This window comes from Dreissena polymorpha, chromosome 9 (assembly GCF_020536995.1).
Source record: "Dreissena polymorpha isolate Duluth1 chromosome 9, UMN_Dpol_1.0, whole genome shotgun sequence".
Taxonomy (NCBI): domain Eukaryota; kingdom Metazoa; phylum Mollusca; class Bivalvia; order Myida; family Dreissenidae; genus Dreissena; species Dreissena polymorpha.
In genome coordinates, this window is record NC_068363.1 from 36909446 (window position 1) to 36937094 (window position 27649).

At 36.1% G+C, this 27649-nt stretch overlaps 1 protein-coding gene across 9 annotated transcripts in view; it reads left to right on the top strand.

Moving 5' to 3' along the window:
- Positions 1 to 27285, top strand: part of LOC127844725 (leucine--tRNA ligase, mitochondrial-like) — a 77348-nt gene extending 50063 nt beyond the window's left edge. For all 9 annotated transcript variants that reach the window (XM_052375158.1, XM_052375159.1, XM_052375157.1 and 6 more), the window contains 8 exons: positions 1722 to 1895; positions 2933 to 3024; positions 12014 to 12104; positions 14635 to 14786; positions 15458 to 15535; positions 23106 to 23246; positions 25698 to 25766; positions 26561 to 27285. In XM_052375158.1, coding sequence (XP_052231118.1) covers positions 1722 to 1895; positions 2933 to 3024; positions 12014 to 12104; positions 14635 to 14786; positions 15458 to 15535; positions 23106 to 23246; positions 25698 to 25766; positions 26561 to 26869 — 1106 coding nt within the window. In that variant the 3' untranslated portion in view covers positions 26870 to 27285. The remainder of the gene's footprint in view (positions 1 to 1721; positions 1896 to 2932; positions 3025 to 12013; positions 12105 to 14634; positions 14787 to 15457; positions 15536 to 23105; positions 23247 to 25697; positions 25767 to 26560) is intronic.
- The last annotated feature ends 364 nt before the right edge of the window (positions 27286 to 27649 follow it).

Consider the following 27649-nt stretch of genomic DNA (forward strand, 5'->3'; position numbering starts at 1 on the left):
CTACGCTGTTTGCCAAGGCCTTTTTTCTAGACGCTAGGCATAAATGGGTTAATCAGGTTTTCAACATACTTATTATTATTATTAATTGGGGTACGTCCACATAGTCCTGGTAAACCAGCTGTCCAAGGAAAAGTGTGACATGACTGAAACAAATGTATTCAAGCTTGAACTTCAAGTTATATTTCTGGAAAAAGTCAGTGTGTTATGCAGGCAACGTAGACATTTTATTTTAGACGTTAAGTTGCTGGTTGCAGGTATCAGTTGTATTGAATGTGTAGAGAATGTATGGAATTTCTTTGAGAAAACAGAATATTTGAATTTATTTGACAGAAATGTTCAATAAATATGGAAATCATATTGTTTTTACTCTGCACATTTCAAAACAAAATACATGTAGAACATAAGTCAAATAACTGATCAATTTGCTGTTGTGTTATTCAAAAATAACTCGTAACCTAAAAAAAGTGTGAAGCATTGAATTAATTTACAATCACATTTGTCATTTAATAATGATAATGGAAGGAATGTCCTTCTTTTTAGTCATGTTTTACTCAACATTTACATTACCACCACTGACTAGAGAGTAGAGATGAAATTCCCACCCAGTTTAAACTTGATTTGCTTGACAGGTGAGCTACACTCAGGGAAAATTGGGCAAAATGCATATGAGTAAGGTGTCTTCCCAGATTAGTGTGTTCAGTATACACAGGTGTATGAGGACAACATTCAGGGAAAATTGGGCAAAATGCATATGAGTAATGTGTCTTCCCAGATTAGCCTGTTCAGTATACACAGGCGTATGAGGACAACAATCAGGGAAAATTGGGCAAAATGCATATGAGTAAGGTTGTCTTCCCAGATTAGCCTTTTTAGTATGCACAGGCTTACGAGGGCAACACTTTCTACCTAGACAAGATTTTTGGTTAGAAAAGCCTTTCTTTGTACAAAAAGTACATAAAGACAGAAAGTGTTGTCCTGATAAGCGTCTGCACACGCTAATATGTGACAACACTTTACGCACATGCATTAACCCTTACCCACTCAGAGGCAAAGTGAAAATGGCTATGTGCAAACAGCATAAAATCAGAACAGCCTGCGAGTAACTCGAAGTCTGTTCAGGTTGTATGCTGTTTGCTGCTCATCAGTATCTAAGGGTTGGAATGAAACCTTTAAAACTTGAATTTAGTAAGAAAGCTCTTAAGTTATATTTAACTTTCTAAGGGACTCCAAATGCGTATAAATACGTATCTAAGTGGTAAAGTGTTAAAAATATATATCTAAGTGGTAAAGGGTTAAAAATATGTATTTAAGTGGTAAAGGGTTAAATATATGTATCTAAGTGGTAAAGGGTTAAAAATATGTATCTAAGTGGTAAAGGGTTAAATATATGTATCTAAGTGGTAAAAGGTTAAAAACATGCATCTAAGTGGTAAAGGGCTAAAAATATGTATATAAGTGGTAAAGGGTTAAATATATGTATCTAAGTGGTAAAGGGTTAAAAATATGTATCTAAGTGGTAAAGGGTTAAATATATGTATCTAAGTGGTAAAGGGTTAAAAAATATGTATCTTAAGTGGTAAAGGGCTAAAAATATGTATCTAAGTGGTAAAGGGTTAATCTTTCGGTCAGATTCAATCATTATTCTGTAATTGTTACCGTTTTTTTTTACCTATTTACATAACCTACAGACTTCCACCTCTGTTCTACCTCCATTGTTCCAGCCTACCTGCACCTGTACTATGCGCGGTTCTTCAGCCACTTCCTGCATGATAAGGAGATGTGTGCCCACAGGGAGCCCTTCGTGAACCTGCTCACCCAGGGGATGGTAAAGGGAGAGAGCTACAAGCACGCACGCACCGGCGTCTACCTCCGCCCAGATCTGGTCCATAAACAGGGTAGGCTGGTTTTGTATGGAGCCATTGATTTTGTTTTGATGCTTCAAAATGCTTCTAAGCTTGACTTTTTTATTGGAAAGAAGGCAAGCTTTCATCATCATCATGGCGCGTTGGATTTGGCTAGTTAGAAATGAGCCTCCCACAAGGAAAATGAAACTTAGTGCATGTTCTCAAAGTGTCATCCAAGATTAGTTTTTTGTACATGCTGATCAGGGATGACACTTTTTTACTACTATTTTTATTAAGAAGAGACTTAAATAAAAGCAGAAAGTGTTGTATGTACTAAGCATTTGCAGACTGTAGAGGCAAATCTTAGACAACATTTTACGCACTTGCATTAAGCCAGCTTTTCCCGTACCGAGGCTCAAATACTTTAGAGCTTGACCTCTGGAAAAAAGCCAAGCTCTCCTCATTATCCTGGCGTTGGAATTTGGGCTAGGTATAAATGTTGCCTGTAAAAGAGAAAGGTATATCTGGATGGTATATAGGCAACTGTATTTCAAATGCAATTTAACACCACATGCTGTGTTATCTGTTAAAAATAGTTCCATTCTATGTTAGCTTAGGAAACATATGGACAAATAGGTATGTTTGTTTTGTTTTCATTTTTTCTGTCATTCAGAGTTCTTAACTTTAGGATTTTATAACGTAATATATTCCAATGGTAAGTTGTTTTTATGCTCCCCGAAAATATTTTCGTTGGAGCATATAGTTGCCAGTTTGTAGTTCCGTACTTCCTTCCTTCTGTCACACTTTTGCTACCGTTTCTCATAGCGCCTTCAATACTTTACCAATCGCTTTCATATTTGGCATGTAGGTACCTTGCAAGGACCTCTACCTTTTGATGAGGTTTGGGGTCGCTGGGGTCAAGGTCACAGAGGCTAATAATTGATTTTTTTAGGTGTTTATAAACACATACATTTACAAAGCACATCATCGGGGAGCATCCATCAGTTTCACTGATATTCTTGTTTTAGCTTGAAACTAATATTTCAACTTAGTTCTTTATTGTTGTTTTTAATTGGTTATGTATTCAGGCAGTAAGTATGTTGAGAAGGCAACAGGAGATGAGGTGATTGTGCGTTACGAGAAGATGTCCAAGTCAAAATACAATGGGGTTGATCCAGAGGTACAGCCATTTGTAATGTGTAGTGTATAGAAAATTATACACCTCTTAGTTCTTGGCCCACATTCCCACAACCCATTAACCCTTTCCCACTCAGAGGCAAAGTGAGAATGGCTATATGCAAATAGCATTAAACCAGAACAGCCTGTAAGTAATGCGCAGTCTGTTCAGGCTTATGCTGTTTGCAGGCTGTCAAGCGGTCATACTTTTTCCTACTATTTCCTACTTTTTCATCAGGATCCTACTTTTTCCTATTTTTTTACCAAATCTTCCTACTATTCCTACTTTTTCATTTTCAATGGAGAATTTTTTTTTTTTAAGAGTTTATTTAGTAAACTTGCAGGATGAATGAATCTATGGCATGACTGTATCCCTGTTAATATGCATTCATCTAGATGAGACCTGACAACCCATGCTGACTGTCTGCTAGCACCTCTTCAGGAGCATAAATATTTATTTCTTATGTAACTTTTAAAATTATTGACAAGTTTTTTTTTGAAGTAACAATAGTGCCTTGTTTACTTCCTTAGCATTTGTACACTGCAGACTTCACTACCTTACACAGTTCCCAGTGTTGCAAGAGCTGAGGGAACCCATTGTTTATTCCAGTTTTATTTTGTTTCCATTGACAACAATTTGACCAAACCTTATGCATGTTTACATGATATTGCTGTTTGGAATGTAGAGATATAGAGATACATGTATTGTATGAGTGGTTATGTAATATGGAATTTATTACACAAGTTATTGGAAAAAAGATAAAACTGATGCTTTGCCGAGTTTTCATCATTTACAAATATAATGTAATAAATTCTGTATTACATGACAACGGATATGATGTTCTATTGATATCATAGGTACATCATGTTTAGTAATTAAAGATAAATGTACAGAGCCTAAATGCCCTGATACATTTGTATGCTCCCGGTAGGGTGGCATATTGCAGTTGTACTGTCAGTCCGTTTGTCTGTCTGTCTGTGTGTGTGTGTGTGTCCGTCCGAAAACTTTAATATGGGCCGTAACTTTTGCAATATTGAAGATAGCAACTTGATATTTGGCATGCATGTGTATCTCATGAAGCTGCACATTTTGAGTGGTGAAAGGTGAAGGTCATCCTTCAAGGTCAAAAGTTAAAAAATACAATCCAAGTGAAGTAATAAGCTTTAAAAGGGAGATAATTTCTAAACCTGCCAAATGATATATTGAAATTTTATTTCAAAGCTGCGCAATAGTGGGCATTGTGTTTCGAACAAACACAATTCTTGTCTAATGATGCCATAGCTAGTGAGGTAACTTCAAGGTGTTAAAGCGAAGTATTAAAATTATTAAACGGCATTATTACACTCCCGCAAAGTCATCAATAATGTAAAAGCCATTATTTGAAACTGGAATAAACAATGTAGTGCAACTGTTTCATTGCCCAATCAATGCTGTCATAAAAGATGTCAGGTGATAAGGTCCTATCTCCAGTTGCATAATCTGCTCTGCAATGACCAGTCATTTTGAATGTAACTTAACAGTGCTCCAGCCAGCTTTTCAAAATAGAGGGGAGCTTCCCCAAAAAGGGCACATTTCACGCGTAATTTTGGAAAATAGGGCATTTGGTTATAAATATACTTAAGTACAGTGCTCCAGATAACATGCGTAAAGGCGTAAAAACGAATTAAATTTCTTAAATAACGATTTAGATTTAAAATCTTTGCGTAAAGTTACGCATTGAAAAAATAAAACACGAAATCGCAATTTCCGAACATGCGTTAAACTAACAGTAGCAAATTATGTATGGTAAACATTTCATCCCGGTTCTGGCTCGTCTAGGCGCTTAATTAAAACTACAACTTTAAATCAACGCCACTCAAGCGTTTGATGTGAGGAAGAGCCACACCTAAGAACGGTCGAAAGGCCAAACAGTCTCGATTCTGTTCTCCTAGATTTTCAGGCGAGTCATTACTGTTTATTGTACCTTTTTAATTACACTTATCGTAATTTTTATACACAAGTAATATACTGTATACCTATTCAAAATGCCATTAAAATTAAATGTTAAATATGGTTTTTGATATGACTTAATCGGCGACCAAAAGGCCATTATGACCTATATAAAGCCAAAGTGTGAGTGACCGTTTTACAGAAAAAATCTAAATGACCAACTGAAGCGGTGTATTGAAGCGTGGAAGGCAAAAAAGCCATTTCAGTGTCAAAAGTCCTCGCTGCATGCATTTTTTCAATTAGATTCAAATACCCAAAGCATGGTTTCGTCAATAATTGATGAACTTATAAGCTCTTGCGTAAATGACTGCGAATCTAAAGCACTCAAAATTATTTGGTAATATATTGTTAAGAATTAATTTTATAAATAGGGGGTAAAATAAGAATTATTTTTTTAAATAGGGAGTAAATAAGAATTTGACCAAATTTTTATCTGGAGCTCTGCTTAAGTATATACTTTGGTTATACTATATACTTATTAATTATAAACATAAGTGCATTGGATGACTTCACCAATTGTATGCTGTTCCTCATTTTGTGTAATGAAATTACAAAAAATATAATACTATCTACATATGCGCTAAGGAAAACAACTTAGTAGCCAATTTCCTAACCGACTTGAGCTAGCATCCGACTTCACGCATTAGAGATATGTAGATATCATATTTCTTTCCGGTGTGTGGGTGGGGGGGGGGGTTTTGATGTTTTTTTTTATCACCTATCATCATTGAACTGCATGTTAATCTTTCAGGTTCCAGTTTCAGCATCAGTGGCCTTTTAGAAGAAAATGAAATGAAGAAAACATGAAATAAATTCAGGAGTTTCACTGGGTCAAAAAAACGTTGTGACTGTCACAACTTAAATTCGTTGCTTTAAATAACTTTGAGCCAATGTTTGTCCTCAATAATAATATTAATTAAAACAAAAATATATATTGACAAATTTAAAGTCTAAACAATGATCAACAATGACCATGAAGTAGCATCCAGTCTGGAGATTAAAATGAAATATTGTTATTGTTAATAATAGGATTTATTTCACAACACGTTATTTCAACTTATGTCAACAAAGTTGACAGTTTTGTTAGATCCGAAAATATATGGCAATATCAACATAACATTTTACTTGCAGAGAGATAAATCCTCCTTCCAAACAAGTTCTTTATTTGTTGAAATAACAACTGTCTGCCCCTATTCATGTTAAAATTCATCATGATTGAGGACAGAGTGTTTTAAAGGGGATCCAGACATAAGCCCCCCAGGACAAAACCCCCCCAATGAAAAAATGAACATTTGGACAATTGCCCCCCAGTAGAAATGACAGGTAGGATATAAGCCCCCCAGTGCTTATTTTGCATCTGGACATTTGCCCCCCAGTGCTTATTTTAGAAGTGGACATTTGCCCCCCAGTGCCTAATTTTCAATGACATTACTCGATTGAGCAGATAATCATGTCCAATTATCACCACCTGATTACTCAAAACCTTTGAGATGATAATCCATTTATCCAATAACCACCACTGAAAGGCTTAAATAATGGAAGGGATAAATAAGGCGACACTGGATTTGATCTCTTCTCTGACTTTCATAACTTCTATGGCTAAGTGGTCAGCATCGTTACTGTGTGTTGTGGATGATGTGACCATAGTAACCTGAATATATAAAAACAATAATTTAATATTGTAACTAATGATAATAGAAATGAAACATTTAATTTATTATATATAAAATTATTTTGTGACGTTTTGTATATCTGTTTGGAATTAATTATGTAAATTAATTGATATTTTGAATGTTGGTAAAGCTTACAAATACTACATTTACCTTTACTTCAAATAATTAAATTTGTGAAGTTATGCAATACTGTCTGGAATTAATTTTGCAAATCGCTATTTTAAAAGTTATGATAGCAAAGATAACAAATAGCATTTTAATATTATACTTACATCAAGATTAGTTGTCAAGGTTCCTTTACATGAAGCGCTTCTGCGCTTGGAACATTCCCAATGTATTGATTCTTTACGAGACTTCTTTTTGGTGTAAGAGTACCCATCCTTCAGTAATTTCTCAGACCCTTTATTACTCTTAATAATTTCCATGATGAAATGTATCATTTGAAATGTGATAGTTTCGTTATATACTAAGTTTTAGTTAATTGTCACTCAAACAATGTAACTACAAAAATAATTGCCTTTAAATGTTGTTATATGTGTTCACTTTAATTATCATTATTTGTACTAAGTTATGATAATTATTATTGATTATCCTTTTGATTGATTAAATAAAGAAGCCATTAATTTTCATTAACAAGTATATGATCAAAGCCACATGTCACACCTTTAACAAGCTTATAATCCTTTTGATTGATTAATTAAAGAACAATTCTTTAAGATGTTTGTTTTACCTAAGATTAGGAAATTCAAGTGAGTTTCTGGACCTTTTTTATTTCAAATTATAATGATCCAAGTTTCTATGATTATATATTTGTGAGATATGAAATAATAATAATTCCAAAGACAGAGATATACTAGTTTAATGGAAACAACATATGATATTAGCACTGGGGGGCAAATGTCCTCTTCTAAAATAAGCACTGGGGGGCAAATGTCCAGATGCAAAATGAGCACTGGGGGGCTTATATCCTACCTGTCATTTCTACTGGGGGGCAACTGTCCAAATGTTCATTTTTTCATTGGGGGGGTTTTGTCCTGGGGGGCTTATGTCCTACAATCGTTTTAAAGTTCAGAAATAATATCCAAACTCAAATATGTTTTCCATGCCGTGATTTCGGACTAAAAATTAACCGCATATGCGCATTAAAAAAAGATGATTAATTTTCAAATGTTAATAGGTATTTTTAATTAAAAGTGACTATTTTTGCAAACAAAAAAAAGATATAGCCAAAGAATTCAGAAGTTTAAAAAAATCAATAGTGCTGAGTTTGATTTCATTCGAGTGTGATTGTGCCTAACCAAGCGTGACCTCAGAGATAATCTTTCACAGCATGTTACTATCGTCTGCAACAAAATGCTAATTAGTGATCTGATAACAAATCATGGCCTTGGGGCTTGTTTGTTCACAATGTGTTGACTTAATACACCCCAGGCAGTCATTATAAGGATGTTATCTGTGTATTCATGTCGATGTTTCTGGCGATTTATACGGCCTGAAAGCAGGAATTTAGAGATTAAAAGGGAATTTGACAGAAAAATAGAGGGGCGCTTTTTAAGAGGTCAAATTTTAGAGGGGCGCAGCGCCCCTCTATTTATTGCTAGCTGGAGCACTGCTTAAGTTATTATAACTGCACCCTATTGTCAATTTAAAGGTTTCACAATGTAGCTGTAGCAGAGCATTTACACTGCTTTATATACTAGTATTAATCTTGTACAACAAGTTGGTGTATCACTAAATAAATTTGGTCTTCTGCTTAAGGATATAACATGCACAATATAATTACCATTTTTATATCGATACACAGAAGACCTCTAACCACTTATTTGATGATACACCAAAATGAACAGCATCTAATTACATGTATACTTCTTTATCAAGGTAGCTTTGCTTGAAACTTAATTATCATAGATACACTATAAGTGCTAAAATTCCTAGTGGGAAAACAAAGTTTAACCCTTCATGGATGGAGAAGTTGGACAACAGTGGAAAAACACTGGGATCATGGTGCAAGAGAGATACCGGCAATGAGTTTGCAAGATATTGTACTGTCTGAATGAAGTCCATATTGTAGTAATTCTGGTGCTAATCAACTTATAAGTCATGCAGATGGATAAAAACACAAGGAAAACATGAAATACATGCATGATAATTCACAAAAGCGTTTGTTTGGAAGTGCCCAAAAGCCAAGCAGCTCTCAGGGTTGTGGGGATAAATCTATCTGTATGCAAGTACATCCATCACACAAGGAACAGGTACAAAAGGCTGAAATCTTCTGGGCCCTTAAGGTAGCTTCAAGTGGGTATCCATACAGAACATGTGATGGCACTCCTGCTCTGTTTCAAGCTATGATTCCTGGACCTGTGTCTAAAAAATAAGTTTTATGTATTCCTACTTTTGAGGGAAAAGTTCCTACTTTTTCCTACTTTTCTTGCAAAAGTAGTTCCTATTTTTTCCTACTTTTTGAAAAAAGGTCACTTGACAGCCTGTGTTTGCTGCTCGTTAGTATCTTAGGGTTGAACATTGAGCAGTTACTCAATTGAGTGAACTCAAGGAAATTACGCAAAGTAAATAAAATTCCTTCTGCCTGTTTCTGTGTAGGTCTTCATACCTCAGGCATTTAAGTGTAGGGTGTATGCTGGTGATTTACCCATGAATGTCTGTCTGTCTGTCCGTCTGTCCGTATACAAATCTTGTCTGAAGAAGTAACCTTACACTTTTATGGTAAGCGGTTGTTTATGGGAAATTTTTAAAATTTGAAATTGCTTAAATTATGGCCCTTTTCAACTGTCTTTTAATTGATTATTACATCTTGCTATGTATAACAACATGCAGTGTCAATAGTTCATTCAATCCTCCTGTAGAATCTCTAGTTTTGTATTAAAGCATTTAACATTCTAAATGGTTATAAAAGTTTAAAAGCCCATAAACACTCAAAATCAACAAAAAATTACGAGTGAACGCATGATTGGCTTCTGACAGCTTCAGAAACACGACATAGTTCTCATTAATACGTTGTTCTTTCTAAGCTGCTCCAAGCCAGTCTCAAATAAAAATTATAATTACAAAAATAAAAACATGAAAATTATCAAAATCATCACAATTGTTAGTTTATTAGCGAGGCTGTTTTCGGAGAAAACCCGAGCTATTGTCATAGCCAGCTCGTCGTCCGCCATAGGCTTGTACTAAAACCTTAACATTGGCCATAACTTTTTAAATATTGAAGATAGCACCTTGATATTTGTCATGCATGTGTATCTCATGGAGCTGCACATGTTGAGTGGTAAAATTTCAAGGTGAACATCATCCTTCAAGGTCTAGGGTCGAAAAAAAAACCTTATCTGACCTGCCCACGTAAATTTTTTTGTTTAATAAATCAAAGCGGCACAGTAGGCGGCATTGCGTTTCTGACAAACACATTGTGGTAAAAGGTCATGGTCATCCTTTACGGTCTACGGTAAAAAATACAAATTTAAGGGAAGTAATGAGCTTTAAAAAGGGAGATAATTATTCAATATTGAACATAGCCACTTTATATATTTGGCATGAATGTGTATCTCATGGAGCTGCATATTTCGAGTGGTCAATCACAGTCACGGTAGTGGCTTTTAATTATTTGCTACTAAAAATAGAGATTTGTTAGAGACAATTATTTTCAAGGGAAGTAATTTATATAATTATAAATCTCATATTATATATTTCCTTACCAAGAATTTAAGTTCTTTTCACAGTTACTGTACAGATTTATTATTTTGATTATTTTTTGAAATGATATAATCATAATTTCTTTGATATTCATTACATACCTGTGGATACATGATCAATTCTGGTTATGATCTCTTTTAAACATCTTTTAAAACCCCCCCCCCCCCCCCCCCCCCGGTTTGATTGGCCAATATTCAAGAGAAGTAATAAGCTTTAAAGTGAGATGATTTCTAAACCTGCCAAATGATAAATAGCAATTTTATTTCAAAGCGTCGCAATAGGGGGCATTGTGTTTCTGACGAACACACCTCTTGATGTAATTATCATTTGTTACCTGTTCTCATTTGTGAATGCTAGTTTTCATTAAATACCAGTGGACTTATGTCCATACATACATGATGAACTCTGTCTATGATCTCTTTGATAAACCACAGGCCTTGGTTGTCAGTGATGTCTTTTTGACTGTTTACAGGCCTCCCCCCCCCTACCCCGTTTGGATTGGACAAAATCCAAGGGAAGTAATAAAGCTTTAAAGGGAGATGATGTCTATACCAAATGATAAATAGAAATTTAATTTCAAAGTGGCGCAGTAGGGGGCATTGTGTTTCTGACAAACACATCTCTTGTTGGGTCACTAGGTCAAAGATCAAGGTCACTGTTACCTCTAAAAAAAAATATTCTGACAAGCTTTCGCAGCCCAGCGTGGCACCCTTTATGCGGTGCTCTTGTTTCTCAATATATTTACATAATTGTTCCAAAGCAACCCATGAATGCACTCTCAAGTTTGCATCATGTATGTCAATTAATTGTAAAATCAATGTATATTTTACTTCATTCGTTTTGACAGAATAAACAAGTATAAATAATTGATTTTTTTTCTCAATTTGTTGATTTCAAGGCAACTGGACCCTTTATTTAACTGACATTAAAAATGCCCTTTATTACTTTAACATTTAAGAAAAGAGATCATAAACGTAATTGATCAGTGGCTGTGCCTTTATATTGTCTTAAAAAAAAAGAGTTAAATATGAGAACAATTTTCTTTGTTTCTCTTCGATCACCCACCATTTCCTGAATGGTAGAGCAGTTTGCCCTCTGTGTTATCCCCATGTCCATGACTGTGCACATCATCTGTCCATTTAAAACAGGGAAAACTGACAGTATAGAGAGACTTAATGGTATAAGAGCCTTGCTGTGGAAAAAATGGGGTTTAATGCATTTGTTTTAAGTCACAGGCTAATCAGGCAGGACATTTTCCTTCCAAACTGGATTTTCGCTAAAATGTGACTTCCTTAAAATGAAAAATACAATGAAAAATGCAAAAGTGTTTTCCCTGATCAGCCTGTGCATGCTCCACAGGTTAATCTGCGATAGCACATTACAATCATGCACACAGATTTTCTCAGAGCAAGCTCATTGGAAATATAGCCAGTTTAACCCTTTCCTCCATAAGAAGCTTAGTGAGTAACTCGCAGTCTGTTAAGGTTTTATGCTGTTTGCTTCTCATCAGTAACTAAGTGTTGAAAATGAAGCCTTTTAAACTTGAATTTAGTAGGAATATCTTTAATCAAATTGAACTTTCTAAAAATACGTATCTAAATGGTAAAGGGTTAATTGTCTCTCTGTAGGAGCTGTTTGCTGAGTATGGAGCTGACATGACCAGGCTGTGTATCCTGTCCAATGTGGCCCCTAAGTCTGACAGGAACTGGAATAATGACGGTATGTTACACAGCAGTGGCCCTTTATGCAAGCCTTGTTCTAGGTAAACTAGGCTTTATGCATGTGTTGTCCCAGATATGTTTGTGCACCGCGCAGGCTAATCAATGATAACATTTTCTGCTATAATTGTAATTTTGTTCTAAGCAAGAATCCATTGTAGGCAGTGAGTGTCTTCACTGATAAGCCTGTGAAGACTGCACAGGCTGATATGGGACAACTCTTTACGCACATGCATTAAACCCGTTTTGTTATGGAGTGTGTATCATTTGCTCTTTGAATCATGCAATATGAAAATACAATGGTATGCCTCATGCTGAAAAATTACATTTTATATAAGAGATATTGAAAGCCATTATAACAATAAAAATGTCTTCTTGCTAATGATTTTTGACAGCAGTTACTAGTGTGTCACGCATAAAGTTGATCATTCATGAGTTCATTTTTCTTCCCCCGAAGGGTAGCATATAGTTTTTGAACTGCCTTTCAGTCTGTCTGTCCGTCCCAAAACTTAACATTGGTCATAAGTTTTGCAATATTGAAGATAGCAACTTGATATTTGGCTTGCAGGTGTATCTCATAGAGCTGCACATTTTTAGTGGTGAATGGTCAAGGTCAAGGTCATCCTTTATGATCAAAGGTCAAATATATGGCTTCAAAGCGGGGTATTAGGGGGCATTGTGTTTCTGACAAACACATATCTTGTTCTAAATGAAATAATTACAGTGGTAGATGATACACAAGTTATGGTTACACAAATATATCCCTAAGCAATATATCCTGTAACTGGAATGAAATCTCTGTATATAATATTCCACTAACGGAAAAACCATTTTCCATTATTTGTTCAAAACTGAATCAACAAATAAACATATGGAAATGTGCCATTGTTATAGATTAAGAATCATTTATTAATTTAGATGCATCTTGATGAGTTCTACATGCCACTTTCATTTTTGGGTCATTAGGTCAACAGTCACTTCTGACAAACTTTCATTGATTCAAAACTGCACCCACAACCTAGCGTTGGCACCCGCTATGTGGTGCTATTGTCATTTATTTGGACCATTCACCTGCTTGCATTTGTGATTATTTCCCTTTGAAAAAGATGCAATAATCTAGAAAAAAATTGTTAATTATTTAAATGACACATTTAGATGTATAAGGGAGATGTTCAGTGAAAAGTCCATTTCTAACTCGCATTGTTTGTGAGAAGCAACACACAGTACTAAAAAACCTGCTTTTTAACTCACATTTGTGTGTAACCTTGTTATACAACATGTAGACACTGCTTGTACAATCAAAGCGCTGAAGGCACTGTAGGTGTTCGCTGTTGTAAAATGTCCTCCTTTATTAGCTTGTGTGCATTGCACAGGCTAAACAGTATGCACAGGCTAATCTTATTTGACATGCATTAAGCCCCGTTTTCCCCGAAAGCAGCCAATATGTACAGATTTCAATGATAAACACCAGACTGGCCAATCTTGTCTTTACCAGCTGTTAAACACTATTAGTCATATAAACCCTCTGCAGTGTGCCAGTGGTGAACTAAAATGGCAAATACTGTAAATGTATAGAAATTCGTCTGCATGAAATTTCGTGGTTTAATAAAAAACAACTAATTCGTTGACACGTAATTTCGTGGATTGCAAATTGAAAAAAACTACTTATCGTTGAAACGTAATTTCGTGGATTTCAAATTTTTGAGAAAGACTGACCGTCATAATAATTAAACTGTTATTAAAACAACCAGAGTTATAACGAGGCATAATCTGCTAATCTGTGTTGTCAGCAAGACTTAAGGTTAATGTTCACTGAAGCATTAAAGTGTTGCTGATAATTGTCGATAAGAGCGATAAAGCGGGGCACTGGTGGGTACCCGCTCGCTAATTGCCATCAATGTTGTTTTGACAATATTTGCAATTCTCAGCGCATTCGGTCCCCTAGTAGTAACAATTGAGTAATAAGGTCCCCAAAATACATGTGTGAAAAATGTTAAGTCTCTTTTAACGTAAATTGGCGCTAATTGACATATGTGAGAAATCTGCAAACTGTAAACGATGATGAATAAAAAAGAAAAAAATCATAGATATAGTGTAATGTGATCTACTGAAGTGAAGTAAATATAACAAAAACAAATATCTCGGATAACCGACAACCAAAGAAAATGTCGGAAATGGCATTAGGAATGTATAAATAATCGTTGGTACTTGAATTCGTGGTTCAGCGGACCAACGAAATCCACGAAAAATCGTACCACACGAAATTTAATGGTTTTCCAGTACACTGCCTTCATCACACGGACATGTATGTTGAGGCACGAACGACAACTCTGCTAGGAGAATGGCATTTGTCGTCTGCTGCAACAGGCAGTGGTTGTCTTTCCATATTGTAGTTAAGGCTTCTAAGCACATGCTGATTTGCAAAATATGGTCTGTAACATTAGCATGAGCAAACGCTCACACTAAAAATGAGTCTACTTTTATCAAGGAATAGGCTGTTTATACACTTTGTTATGATATTGTTTTTCCAGTGTATGTTGGAGTCCAAAACTGGTTGAACAGGGTCTGGTCCCTGATTGGTCCGCTTGTTGAACCCGTTGCTAGGCAGCCAGAGGTCACACCAAATGAGCTCAACCAATGGGATTGCACAATCAAGTCGTTCAGAAATAAATACCTTTTAGAGGTAAAACTGTTGTTTGCTTAAATTGATTAAAAAAATGTCATTAGTATAACATGATAAAATGTTTTCATTGAAACTATATTAGTAATTCCTTTATCAAGGTGTTTTCAACATCACATTAATATGGCTAGATTTTGTTGACAATGTTTGAACCACTCAGGAACTAGTCCTGAATGATTTGATGCACATCGGTTGTTGAAACATTCTATTTTTTGTAACTTTCTTTTACACAATTGATCCAAAATTGACTTGGCTTTCAACGACTGCAAAACATATCTTCACTTATATCAAACACTGATGATCTGTGTCATTTTTTTATCTACATGGTCAAACTATGCACATAGTACTGAAAATTCAACTGTCTAGCTCAGTTGACAAGTCTCAAGAATATTAACCCAAGGATAATGATACCCAGCCAAGCAACATAATTCGTGTGTTGATTTGTCATAAAAAAAATGTATGCTGCCATTCTCTCCCTTCATCTGATTGAAGTTGGGCAGTTTGCAGTTACAAGCATTAGTAGAAGCACCTAGCACAGGTAAACCAGCTACCACAAGAACAGTGTAAATCGGTTAATTGAACAACATAACATGACTGAAAAAAATTTGATCTATGCAGAAAATCCCATCGAAGACATACAAAACTGTACTCCAACATCCAGTTGACTGTTGCAGATCCGGTACCACATGGATGTCACGTTCCTGTTCAATACAGCCATTGCCAGAATGCATGAGATGACCTCAGACTTAAAGGTCAGGCCTCAGTTATTGTTGTGTAATCTCAGACTTAAAGGTCAGGCATCAGTTAGTGTTGTGTAAGCTTAGACTTACAGGCCAGGCCTCAATTAGTTTGTGTAACCCCAGACTTTCAGGACAGGCCTCATTTAGTGTTGTGTAATCTCAGACTTAAAAGTCAGGCCTCAGTTAGTGTGTGTAATCTAAATTTAAAGGTCAGGTTATTTTTGTGCAATCTCAGACTTCAAGGTAAGGCATCAGTTAGTGTTGTGTAATCTCAGACTTAAAGGTCAGGCCTAAGTAAGTGTTGTGTAATCTCAGACTTAAAGGTCAGGCCTCAGTTATTGTTGTTTAACCGCAGATTTAAAGGTCTGGCCTAAGTTAGTGTTGTGTAATCTCAAACTTCAAGGTCAGGCCTCAGTTAGTGTTGTGAAACTTCAGACATTGAGGTTAGGTCTCAGATAATGTTGTTTAACCGCAGATTTAAAGGTCAGGCCTAAGTTAGTGTTGTGTAATCTCAGACTTCAAGGTCAGGCCTCAGTTAGTGTTGTGAAACCTCAGACTTTGAGGTCAGGTCTCAGATAATGTTGTATAACGGCAGATTTAAAGGTCAGGCCTAAGTTAGTGTTGTGTAATCTCAGACTTCAAGGTCAGGCCTCAGTTAATGTTGTGAAACCTCAGACTTTGAGGTCAGGTCTCAGATAATGTTGTAAAATCTCAGACTTAAAGGTCAGGCTGGTGTTCTGTCTTATTTGATACATGGTTCCAGTTGGATTGGCACTAAATTTTTATAAATACAGTGGAAACCCTCTAAACCGGATCCTCTCTATACCGGAATCCTCTCTAAACAGGACAAGTTGTCCGGTCCCATTTTTATGTCCCCCTTCGAAGAAGAGGGGGTATATTGCTTTGCACATGTCGGTCGGTCGTTCGGTCTGTCGGTCCGTCCACCAGGTGGTTTCCGGATGATTACTCAAGAACGCTTGGGCCTAGGATCATGAAACTTCATAGGTACATTGATTATGACTCGCAGATGACCCCTTTTGATTTTGAGGTCACTAGGTCAAAGGTCAAGGTCACGGTGACCCAAAATAGTAAAATTGTTTCCAGATGATAACTGAAGAACGCATACGCCTAGGATCATGAAACGTCATAGGTAGATTGATTATGACTCGCAGATGACCCCTATTGATTTTTAGGTCACTAGGTCAAAGGTCAAGGTCATGGTGACCCGAAATAGTAAAATTGTTTCCGGATGATAACTCAAGAAGGCATACGCCTAGGATCATGAAATTTCATCGTTAGATAGATCATGACTCGCAGATGACCCCTATTGATTTTGAGGTCATAGGTCAAAGGTCAAGGTCACGGTGACCCAAAATAGTAAAATGGTTTTCGGATGATAACTCAAGAACGCATACGCCTAGGATCATGAAACTTCATAGGTAGATTGATCATGACTCGCAGATGACCCCTATTGATTTTGAGGTCACTAGGTCAAAGGTCAAGGTCAAGGTGACCCAAAATAGTAAAATTGTGTCCAGATGATAACTCAAGAACGCATACGCCTAGGATCATGAAACGTCATAGGTAGATTGATCATGACTCGCAGATGACCCCTATTGATTTTGAGGTCACTAGGTCAAAGGTCAAGGTCACGGTGACCCGAAATAGTAAAATGGTTTCTGGATGATAACTCAAGAAGGCATACGCCTAGGATCATGAAACTTCATTGTTAGATAGATCATGACTCGCAGATGACCCCTATTGATTTTGAGGTCATAGGTCAAAGGTCAAGGTCACGGTGACCCAAAATAGGAAAATAGTTTTCGGATGATAACTCAAGAACGCATACGCCTAGGATCATGAAACTTCATAGGTAGATTGATCATGACTCGCAGATGACCCCTATTGATTTTGAGGTCAATAGGTCGAAGGTCAAGGTCACGGTGACTCGAAATAGTTAAATGATTTTCGGATAATAACTCAAGAACGCATACTCCTAGGATCATGAAACTTCATAGGTGGATTGATCATGACTCGCAGATAACCCCTATTGATTTTGAGGTTACTAGGTCAAAGGTCAAGGTCACGGTGACACGAAATAGTAAAATGGTTTTCAGATGATAACTCAAGAACGCTTTTGCCTAGGTTCATGATACTTCATGGGTAGATTGATCATGACTCGCAGATGACCCATATTGATTTTGAGGTCACTAGCTCAAAGGTCAATGTCAGGGTGACCCGAAATAGTTAAATGGTTTCTGGACATTGATCATGACTCGCATATGACCTATATTGATTTTCAGGTCACTAGGTCAAAGGTCAAGGTCACGGTGACCCGAACAGTAAAATTGTTTCCGGATGATAACTCAAGAACACTTTTGCCTAGGATCATGACACTTCATAGGTACATTGATCATGACTCGCAGATGACCCCTATTGATTTTCAGGTCACTAGGTCAAAGGTCAAGGTCACAGTGACAAAAAACATATTCACACAATGGCTGCCACTACAACGGACAGCCCATATGGGGGGAATGCATGTTTTACAAACAGCCCTTGTTTTCCCTATAAAACCATGCGTAAAATATCTCCTCAAGACAGAAATCCCCTCAATTCCGAATACCGGTCATTATTTGGATCAAAATTGGGTCATTCCAAATGTAATTGTACCTCTCTAAACAGGTAAGGACCGGTTTATCGCACCTCAGACCTAGAGTCAAAAACTTGTGAAAAGCAGATAAAAGATGCGTGAAATTAATAAAGGTTGTCGACCATTTTGCAAACTGTAATAATCCCAAAACAATTTAAAGAAAACTTGTCCATATTGATCAATAGAGGTGATAATACTGATTATAATTACTTATAACAAACATAGGGTTCTTTTTAGTGTGTTTTTGAAGTAAGAAGTCCTGCTTACTTTTTAATAGGCTAAATGCTATTTAATTTTGAATTGTTTATTACAATTGCTAATTTAGTGTCATATAAAATGCTGATTTGAGTTTTTGAAGCGGTTGCATTTAGATATTCATTTAGATTTTCAGATTGGCAATTAAGATAACTAATATTAAAAATGTCTGAACCTCCTTCTAAGCAAACGCGTGGAATTGTCTCTAAAAGACAAAATCAAACTGATAAAAGAGTCCGAGATGTTGCATAAACCTACACTTAAGATGCTGTCAGAGAAATATCGGATAGGAAAGTCGACGATTGGGGATATCGTGCGAAAAAAGTCTGCGTACATATCTCATTGGAAACAACAACTCTTCACCAAACAACAGTCGGTTTAACAATGAGATAAAATTTGAAACGATCAACAAACTATGGGACTGGTCCTGTATTTTAAGGGCTAAGTCATTGCCGATATCTGTGCCGATCATACAGGAAAAGGCACTGAGCTTTGCTAAGTGTGTGTTTTTCAACATTAGGCTATGTAATTGACCGTCTGAAAGTAAAATAGACAATTTCCCCTCTAAACCGGAATCCTCTTTAAACCGGAATTTTCTCTTGGTCCCGGTGTCCTCCGGTTTAAAGTGGTTCCACTGTAGCTGTTCATACCTCTAGAGCAAATCATTACACTTATATCTATATCTATATTCTGTTTGAAACATGCATATTTAAGTATGGAAACTGAAAATATGTGTTTTAGAGAAACTTATGGGAACCAAAGACAACATCCTTCTTTCTTTGCTAGTAATCTTTAACTCACTGATAAAAATTAATAGAAAAAAATGATGATTTTATGTCCCCAGTAGTGTGGCATATGGCAGTCACACTTTGCGTCTGGTTTACCATCTGTTAAGCGTTGTGCTTTTTTAGGAGGACATATAGTGATCAGAATGTCCGTCTGTCTGTCTTTCTGTCACACTTTGCATTTAGGTTTTTAGCTCCACTGGCCAGAGGCCAGCGGGGCTTATGTCATGGTCCTGTGTCCGTCGTGCGTGTGTGCGTCTGTCCGTGCGTTAACTTTTTCTTTAAACATCTTTGTCTCCTAAAGTACTGGTCCAATTCTGATTAAATTTCTCAGGAATGTTCCTTGGGTGAACCTCTTTCAAATTTGTTCAAATTATGCCCCTGGGGTCAAATTTGACCCCACCTCGGGGGTCACAAAATTGAAAATTTGCGTATATAAGGCCTATTTTGTGAAAACTTTCAAAATCTCTCGTCCATAACCATTGTGCCTAGGGTTATCAAATTGGGTATGTAGAGGCATCTAATAGTCCTCTACCAAATTTCTTCAAATTATGCCCCTGGGGTCAAATTTGACCCTGTTGCAGGGGTCACAAAATTGAACATATGCTTATATAAAGCCTATTTTGTGCAAACTTTAGAAATCTTCTGGTCCATAACCGTAGGGCCTAGGGCTACCAAATTCGGTATGTAGTGACATATAATAGTTCTCTACATAGTTTGTTCAAATTATGCCCCTGGGGTCAAATTTTACCCTGCCCCGGGGGTCACAAAAATAAACATATGCTTAATATATCCACGGCCCTCGAAATCTCTCCGCATTTTACACTGGTAGATTCTGCCTAAGCATTTTAAAACGAGCAATATAATTGGCTGTTGTTTCCCAATCTTCCAATTAAAATCGGTTTCATAAAATGTGTTTGATATTTCATATGCAAATGGGGCCGTTGTGAAGCGAAAATTAAGATTATTGAAATGACAAATATCAATGGAATTTACGACTGTCATCAAATAGTTTGATAGGAATAATGAAATGTGTTTATCAACGAAAAAGACTATGTTTTAGATACAAGAAACACGTATTTTGTTTAGAAATGTGCACAGTGAATTTGTGTCACGGAAACCAGTGTTTCTGTTTGCAAATTGGCCCAGATCAGTCTACTGGCGAAGTAAAACAATTTAGAAGAGGATCTTTCGAACATGGAAATAGACAAACATGATTTGATTTATATGATAGTGGATCTGTGTATAATCAGATTCATATGCACATTCTGCTTTATTATGTTTGTCACGCTGTTCAGTTAATTGAAATAGCATTGAACTAAAGATGTGAAATGCAAGATACATGTATTGAAAGGTAAACAAATAATATATATTAATTAACTCAGTTTAATACATCATTAACACAAGAAGAACACTCAAGTGTGTTTGTTTATATTTAGTCCATTAATCTTGTTTGTATATAACATTTAAAAAAAATGTGTATTGTTTTGTTTGTTTTCACCAAATGGTTGGTATTATTCTTTTATGTTCTCAAAATTATTGTTTTATTATAGGCCCTATTTGTCCAAAAAAAAATTTGAATGACATCATTTTATGATTTATAAACAGATTGCAAAAAATATTTGTCCAAGATAAACTTAACAACAAATTGTTACATTGAAATTAAGTAGTTTAATATTCAGTAGCAAAAAAGTAAGGAGAATCCAACTTAAAAAAGATGTATCTAAAAAAAGTATATTCTACCAATGCCGTGAACAATCCCCATGTTTACAACATGACTGCCGCTAAGTCTTTTACTAGCAACCTATCAGAGAATAGGTCAGATACCTTATTTCAATATATATGGCAATCCTAGTATTTTTCACAAACAAACAGGTAACCAATGTCAGATGGAAAAAGTAAAGGAAAGTCAGGTCAAGCTAATTGTTTGTCATGATATCTCTTTAAACCTCACGCCATATGCAAGTAGTGTTGCAATGATCGCAACATCTTGATGAATTATTATTCAATTTTTTGTCTCATAAACATTTACTGTGTTTAACAAACAACCTCTACAAAGTTATCATTCCTACTGCCTTCCGGCACCTCATGAACCTGAAAAATGTGTAACTTTATGTTTCCTCAGGCAAATATCGTCTTTGTACAATAAACAATTCTTCACCACGTTAACCTGCTACACTTACTAATGCCTCAAGAATGAAGTAAAGTTCAGGTGATCTACGTCAGTAGGTATTTTGCATATGTCATGAACTATATAAGTAATCTTGTAGAACATGCTTAGATTTGATCTTCAGCATCTAAAAATATGTTAAATAGAAAAAACGACAATATCTTTTGGAGAGATAAATGTACCTATGTTATAAGCAAAGGACCTGTGTGACAATTCCCAGACTTTTTAGTCTGTTTAGTTAACACCGTAGTAGCTTTTCCATATATAAAAATGCTCACCCTTCCAACTTAAAGCGCCCAGTGGGATGAGGGATAGAAAGAGAAAGTCACATGCTTGAGTACATTTCAACCCATGTGCATTGCACGCTTTTTTCGCATAAAAAACAATGGAGCGATACAGGGCCACCATGGCCCTCTTGTTAAAAAACGCTCATAACTTCTATGTCGCTTCAGATGTAACCTTCATATTTGGTATGCATGTGTATATGAACAAGGCCTTTCCATACGCACACACATTTTGACCCCTTAGACCTTGACCTTGAAGTTAGGGTCAGTGTTTAGGTTTCTAAATCTGCGTTTAGGTTTCGAAAAATTCTCATAACTTCTATGTCGCTTCAGATGTAACCTTCATGTTTGGTATGCATGTGTATATGGACAAGGCCTTTACATACTCATACACATTTTGATCCCTTTCACTTTGACCTTGAACTTAGGGTGCGCGTTTAGGTTTTTCAGAATCTGCGTTTAGGTTTCGAAAAATGCTCCTAACTTCTATCAAAGCGTTTTTCGAGGGCATATGTCATCCTTTGGAGACAGCTCTTGTTTTGGCAATTCTTTATGATATTGAGCTGAATTTTGGTATGTGAGTGTACCTGCATCACCTGCAGATAAAGTGTTAAATGTGTTTCCAGTGCGTTGATTTTTGACAAAGATACAGGCCTTGGACTGATTAAATTTTTCACAAAGGAAGTTGTCAGCTTTAAAGGGTGATTATTGTGTTTTATTTGACGGGTACAAAATCAATTTTTGACATGTTTTTTTTTTTTAAAGGGATATAAATGAAGGAAGGAGCTTTTATTAATAGAAAGTAAGCTTGGAGATTTGAGACAAAAAGTAATATATAAATTTTCTCTAATAAATTATGAACTGTTTTCTGGAGGTTTTTTATGCAAGGATTTCAGATATTGAGCTGATTTTCGGTATGTGAGTCTACTTACATTACCTACAGATAAGTATGAGATTGTTCTGGTCCATTGATTTTTGGCAAAGTTATGGGCCTTTGACAAAGTAACCTTTTTTTATGTTTTCCGGAGGTATTTTACGCAATGCTTTCAGAAAATGAGCTGATATTTGGTATGTGAGTCTGACTACATGACCTACAGATGAAGTGTGAAATGTGTTCCCAATAATTAAATTTTGGCCATGGACTTACAATTTTTCTACAAAATAACTGTATTCCGGAGGGGTTTTGCGCTACGCTTTCAGATATTGAGCTTTTTTATGTGAGTTTACCTAAATATCTTACATCAAGGAAGTTCGAGTTTCTGTCCGGTCCATTGATTTTTGGCTATGTCATGGGCCTTGTTTTCTCTAAAATAACTCAGTAGGGGGCAGTGTGTTTCACAAACACAGTTCTTTTTGTTCAATATGTTCTAATTGTATCACTATTGATTCATGAACCGGAAGTATTTTCATTTTATATCCCCATCCCCCCCCCACTCAGAAAGTGCCCCAGCCTGTTGCCATGGTGAGTGAGGAGTACAAGAGAGCTGTACGAGACCTGGTGGTGATGATCGCTCCGTCAGCGCCCATGTTCAGTCTTGAGTGCTGGTCCTGTCTGCAGGGGGCAGGGGTTGTGACAAAGGTGAGTATTGATGGTATCGAGCAGGGGTGTCATTAGATCTTGGTTATATTTAACAAAAACTACACTGTCAACAACACAACACCCTGTTGGTTTTTATGCTCCCCCCAAACTAATGACTGGAATTCAATGAAACTTTATGGGAAGCTTCACTACCAAGAGGAGATGTGCATATTATCAGCGGGTTCTGGTCGGATGATTTTTCACAGAGTTATGGCCCTTTGAAATTTTCCATTAACTGTACATATAGTGCAATTCTTGTCCGGGCTATTTCTCAGCAACTAATGACCTGAATTCAATGAAACTTTATGGAAAGCTTCACTACCAAGAGGAGATGTGCATATTATCAACGGGTTCTGGTCAGATGATTTTTCACGGAGTTATGGCTCTTTGAAATTTTCCATTAACTGTACATATAGTGCAATTCTTGTCCGGGCTATTTCTCAGCAACTAATTACCAGAATTCAATGAAACTTTATGGGAAGCTTCACTACCAAGAGGAGATGTGCATATTATCAGTGGGTTCTGGTCGGATGATTTTTTACAGAGTTATGGCCCTTTGAAATTTTATATAAAAAATTATTGTCCCCCCAACTACTGTGCCCTCAAGACGTTTCCTTTTATCTGAATATATAGTGCAATATTGTGACAAAAAAAAACTTTGGGGAACATCATCCGTCTCCGACGGTTTCTTGTATACTTCAGGTATCCTGATAAAAACATGTAATTAGAATAACCTTAATATAAAATACCTTGGAAAAAGGGTGGAAAACATCAATTGGTGGTTGGGTGGGAAGCACATTAATTGTTTCCACTAAGTTGTACAGTTTTCATTGAATATTCACCAAACTCAAAAGAAATATTTGTTGACATTAAAATGAGGCTGACTTCAATAACCAGCCCATCTGCACCAGGTTGTAAAGATATCCTCTATTAGCCCCTGCAAAAGGCGAAGGGATATAGAATTGGCGTTGTCCGTCTGTTAGTCTCTCTGTTCCTCTGCCTGTCTCAAACTTTCTATATCTCAGAAACTATATATGACATCAACATGAAACTTTATGGGTGAATTGATATCAATGAGAAGAAGTGCAATTCGTAAGATCCATAACCTTACACATTCTTAAATAAAATGTGTTGCCCGTTCTTGTTTTTGTATGATGAAACTTTTCAGTGCTATATCTCAGATACGATACAAGATTTCAGATAATTACTTCATGGGTGTGTACATATTAATGGAAAGAAGTGCCATTCTTAAGAACTTTAACCCTACATTTTCTTATATAAGAGCTCTTGCCATGTGTTGTTTTTGTATGATGTAACTTTTTAGGGCTATATATCTGATACGGTGTTACGATACAAGATTTTAACAGGAAACTTCATGGGTGTATAGATATCAAAGAGAAGATTTGCCTTGCACAAGAACTATAACCCTGAACTTGCACAAGAACTATAACCCTGAACTTTCTATACAAAATGTAATGTTCCTTTGTTGTTTTTTATTTATTTACCGGTAACTTGAGGGGCTTTATCTAAGATATGCTTGAAGAATTCATGGGTGTTAATATATCAGTCATGAGAAATGCAATGCATAGAAACAATTACCCTACACTTAATGATTTATTTATGCCCCCGGCAGGGTGGCACATAGTCTGTCTGTATGTTTTTCATTTGCCAGAGGTGTTTACGAAACGTTTTCAGATATTGAGCTGATCGTTGGTATTTGACCTATTTGACCTACCAATGAAGTGAGAGATTCAGTTTGGTCCATTGACTTTTGGCAGTGTTGTGGGCCTTGGACATAGATATTTTCTCTATAATAACCACTTTCTGGCGTGTGTTTTTGTTACAAAACACTTTCAGGTATTTTTTTGGTACATGTATGTGAGTCTACCTACATGAGCTACTGATGAAGTACGAGTTTCGTTTTTGCCCATTTATTTTTGGCCAAGTTATGAGCCTTGGACTTCACTTTTTTTTAAATAGCTGCTGAACCCCTTCAAAGTACATTAAGGGTCATTGTGTTTTACTAACCCAGGTCTTTTTTTTAAGGATTATACCAACTTTTAAGGGATTTGCACCAATTCATAAACATTATTTATTTTGCGTGGAATATCAATTCAATGAATTTGCTTGTTTATACCAAATTGCAAAATTCTGAGTTTCCTCTTTGTAACAAATCCAGTTTTCATTGAATCCACACCAAGGTTTCTGGAAGTCTTTGTTGACATGAAATCGAGGATGTGTGTGACAACCAATCAATTCGAACCAGTCATTTCAGAGTTATTGCCCTTTATTATTGTAAAAACACAAAATTTGCCATGGTGGCCTTTAACTGCAGTTACCAATTTCATTAATGATTTGAGTCAGATGTCAAATCTGTAGCGAATGGATTTTATTGGTGTTGGTAGCTTGAACTCCAAGTGTACCTTACTTAGTATGTTCTGGTTTGATTAGGACGGCAATGTGCTGGATGCAGCTTGGCCTGAAGCAGACGTCGACGCTGAGTATTGGCTGAAAGTTCAGGTTAGATAGCACCAACTCATTTACATGAATAACCGAGTATTGGCTGAAGGTTCAGGTTAGATAGCACCAACACATTTACATGAATAACTTTGTACTATGCAGTTTATAAAATATGGATGTGTGTTTAAATCCTTTAGTTATTTGCAAACATTATTTAATTATAAATATCCCTGTTGATGTCTAACTCAAAGAAAATGAATTTGATGTTTAACGCTAACCAGTACATGCACAAACATGGTAATGCGTGTGCATCAAATGTCGTCCAAGATTGGCCTGCGCAGCGTGCATTAGCTAATCAGGGACGTTTTTTTCTGCCTAACTGGATTTTTTCAAGGAAGGGACTTCCTGTATATAAAAAAACCATTATAGCAGAAAGTGTTGTCCCCGATTAGCCTGTGTGGGCCTTACATGATGCATTTTTCCCACAGTGAGTGATGACTGGTACCAGTAGTCCAATTGTTTAAAAAAATTCACTAATGCCTGTAAAATAAAATAAACATTTTTATGTCCCCCACCACTACAGTGGGGGACATATTGTTTTTGCCCTGTCTGTTGGTTTCTGTGTTTGTTTGTTTGCATCAAACTTTAACATTTGCCATAACTTTTGCAATATTGAAGCTAGCAACTTCATATTTGGCATGCATGTGTATCTCATGGAGCTTTGAGTGGTAAAAGGTCAAGGTCATCCTTCAAGGTCAAAGGTCATATATATAGCTTCAAAGCGGCGCAGAAGGGGACATAGTGTTTCTGAAAAACACATATCTTGTTTATTTTGATTTCTCATTTATTTTCAGATTAACAAATCCCAAATTATTGGCAAGGTAGCTTTAAACAGAGACCAGTTTGATTCTCTTAGTGAAGAAAATGTTCTACAGTTTGTTAGAAATGAAAACTTTTACCCAAACTCAATAAGGGACTGTGATATAGTTGAAACCCAATTATCTATAAGGCCGAGGTGGACTGCACGAGTCAGCCTGATGGTCCCAGGCTTTGATGTAAGACAGGATGAAAATGCAGGTAACCAGAAAAAGAAACAAAATAAGAAAAAGGGAAAAAAGGTTGATAATGAAAACGAGGATGTAAACAATGCGCAAAACTTATAATTGCAGAGCTTATGGTGGCTGTAGACAATGACTAATCTGAGTGTCTAGGTGACGAAATTGTTTTAGAGTTTGTGAGCAAAGAACGTTTTTAACAAAACTCCTTAAGGCTATGTTATACAGTGGATAGCAAGATAAATATTAAGCCAGGATGGAGTGTACCATTCTGCCTGATGGTACCAGGCTTTGATGTAGGCCATGATGAAACTACAGGGAACCGGAGCAAAATATAACAGGAAAAGAAACAAAATAAGAAGGGAAAAAAGGACAAGAATTAAAGCAAACACCAAAAGTCTTGATTGTTGGGCGGTTAAGTATTTACTCTATTATTGGTATAATTATAAGAATTTCTTAAGAAGGTATTAATGTTAGTTTGAACTAAACGAATTTTCAATTTTTAAATAAAAAATGTATGAAACCATGTTGTTTATTATTTATATTTCAATAACTTTATATTACACAGTACCTGGTTCTGCACTACAGCATGTGCAATTGACTCAACATTGTTTTGATGTTATTGACAGTGTACAGTGCTCCAGCTAGGATTTGAAAGGAGCAGGAGGGGCTATTTTAACAAAAGGGCTATTTTGTCAAAAGGTCACTTGAGTGCGCAGTATTTTTTCAAAAGGGCACGTTCGAGCTCGCAGTTGTATCTGGAATGTTCTCTTATTATTGATTAATGTTGAATATATTATTTCCATTATTATTAAACCATGCAAATAAAATATCTACAATGAGGAATAAATTAATAACAATGTAATAAGAGATTTATAAATTATTATA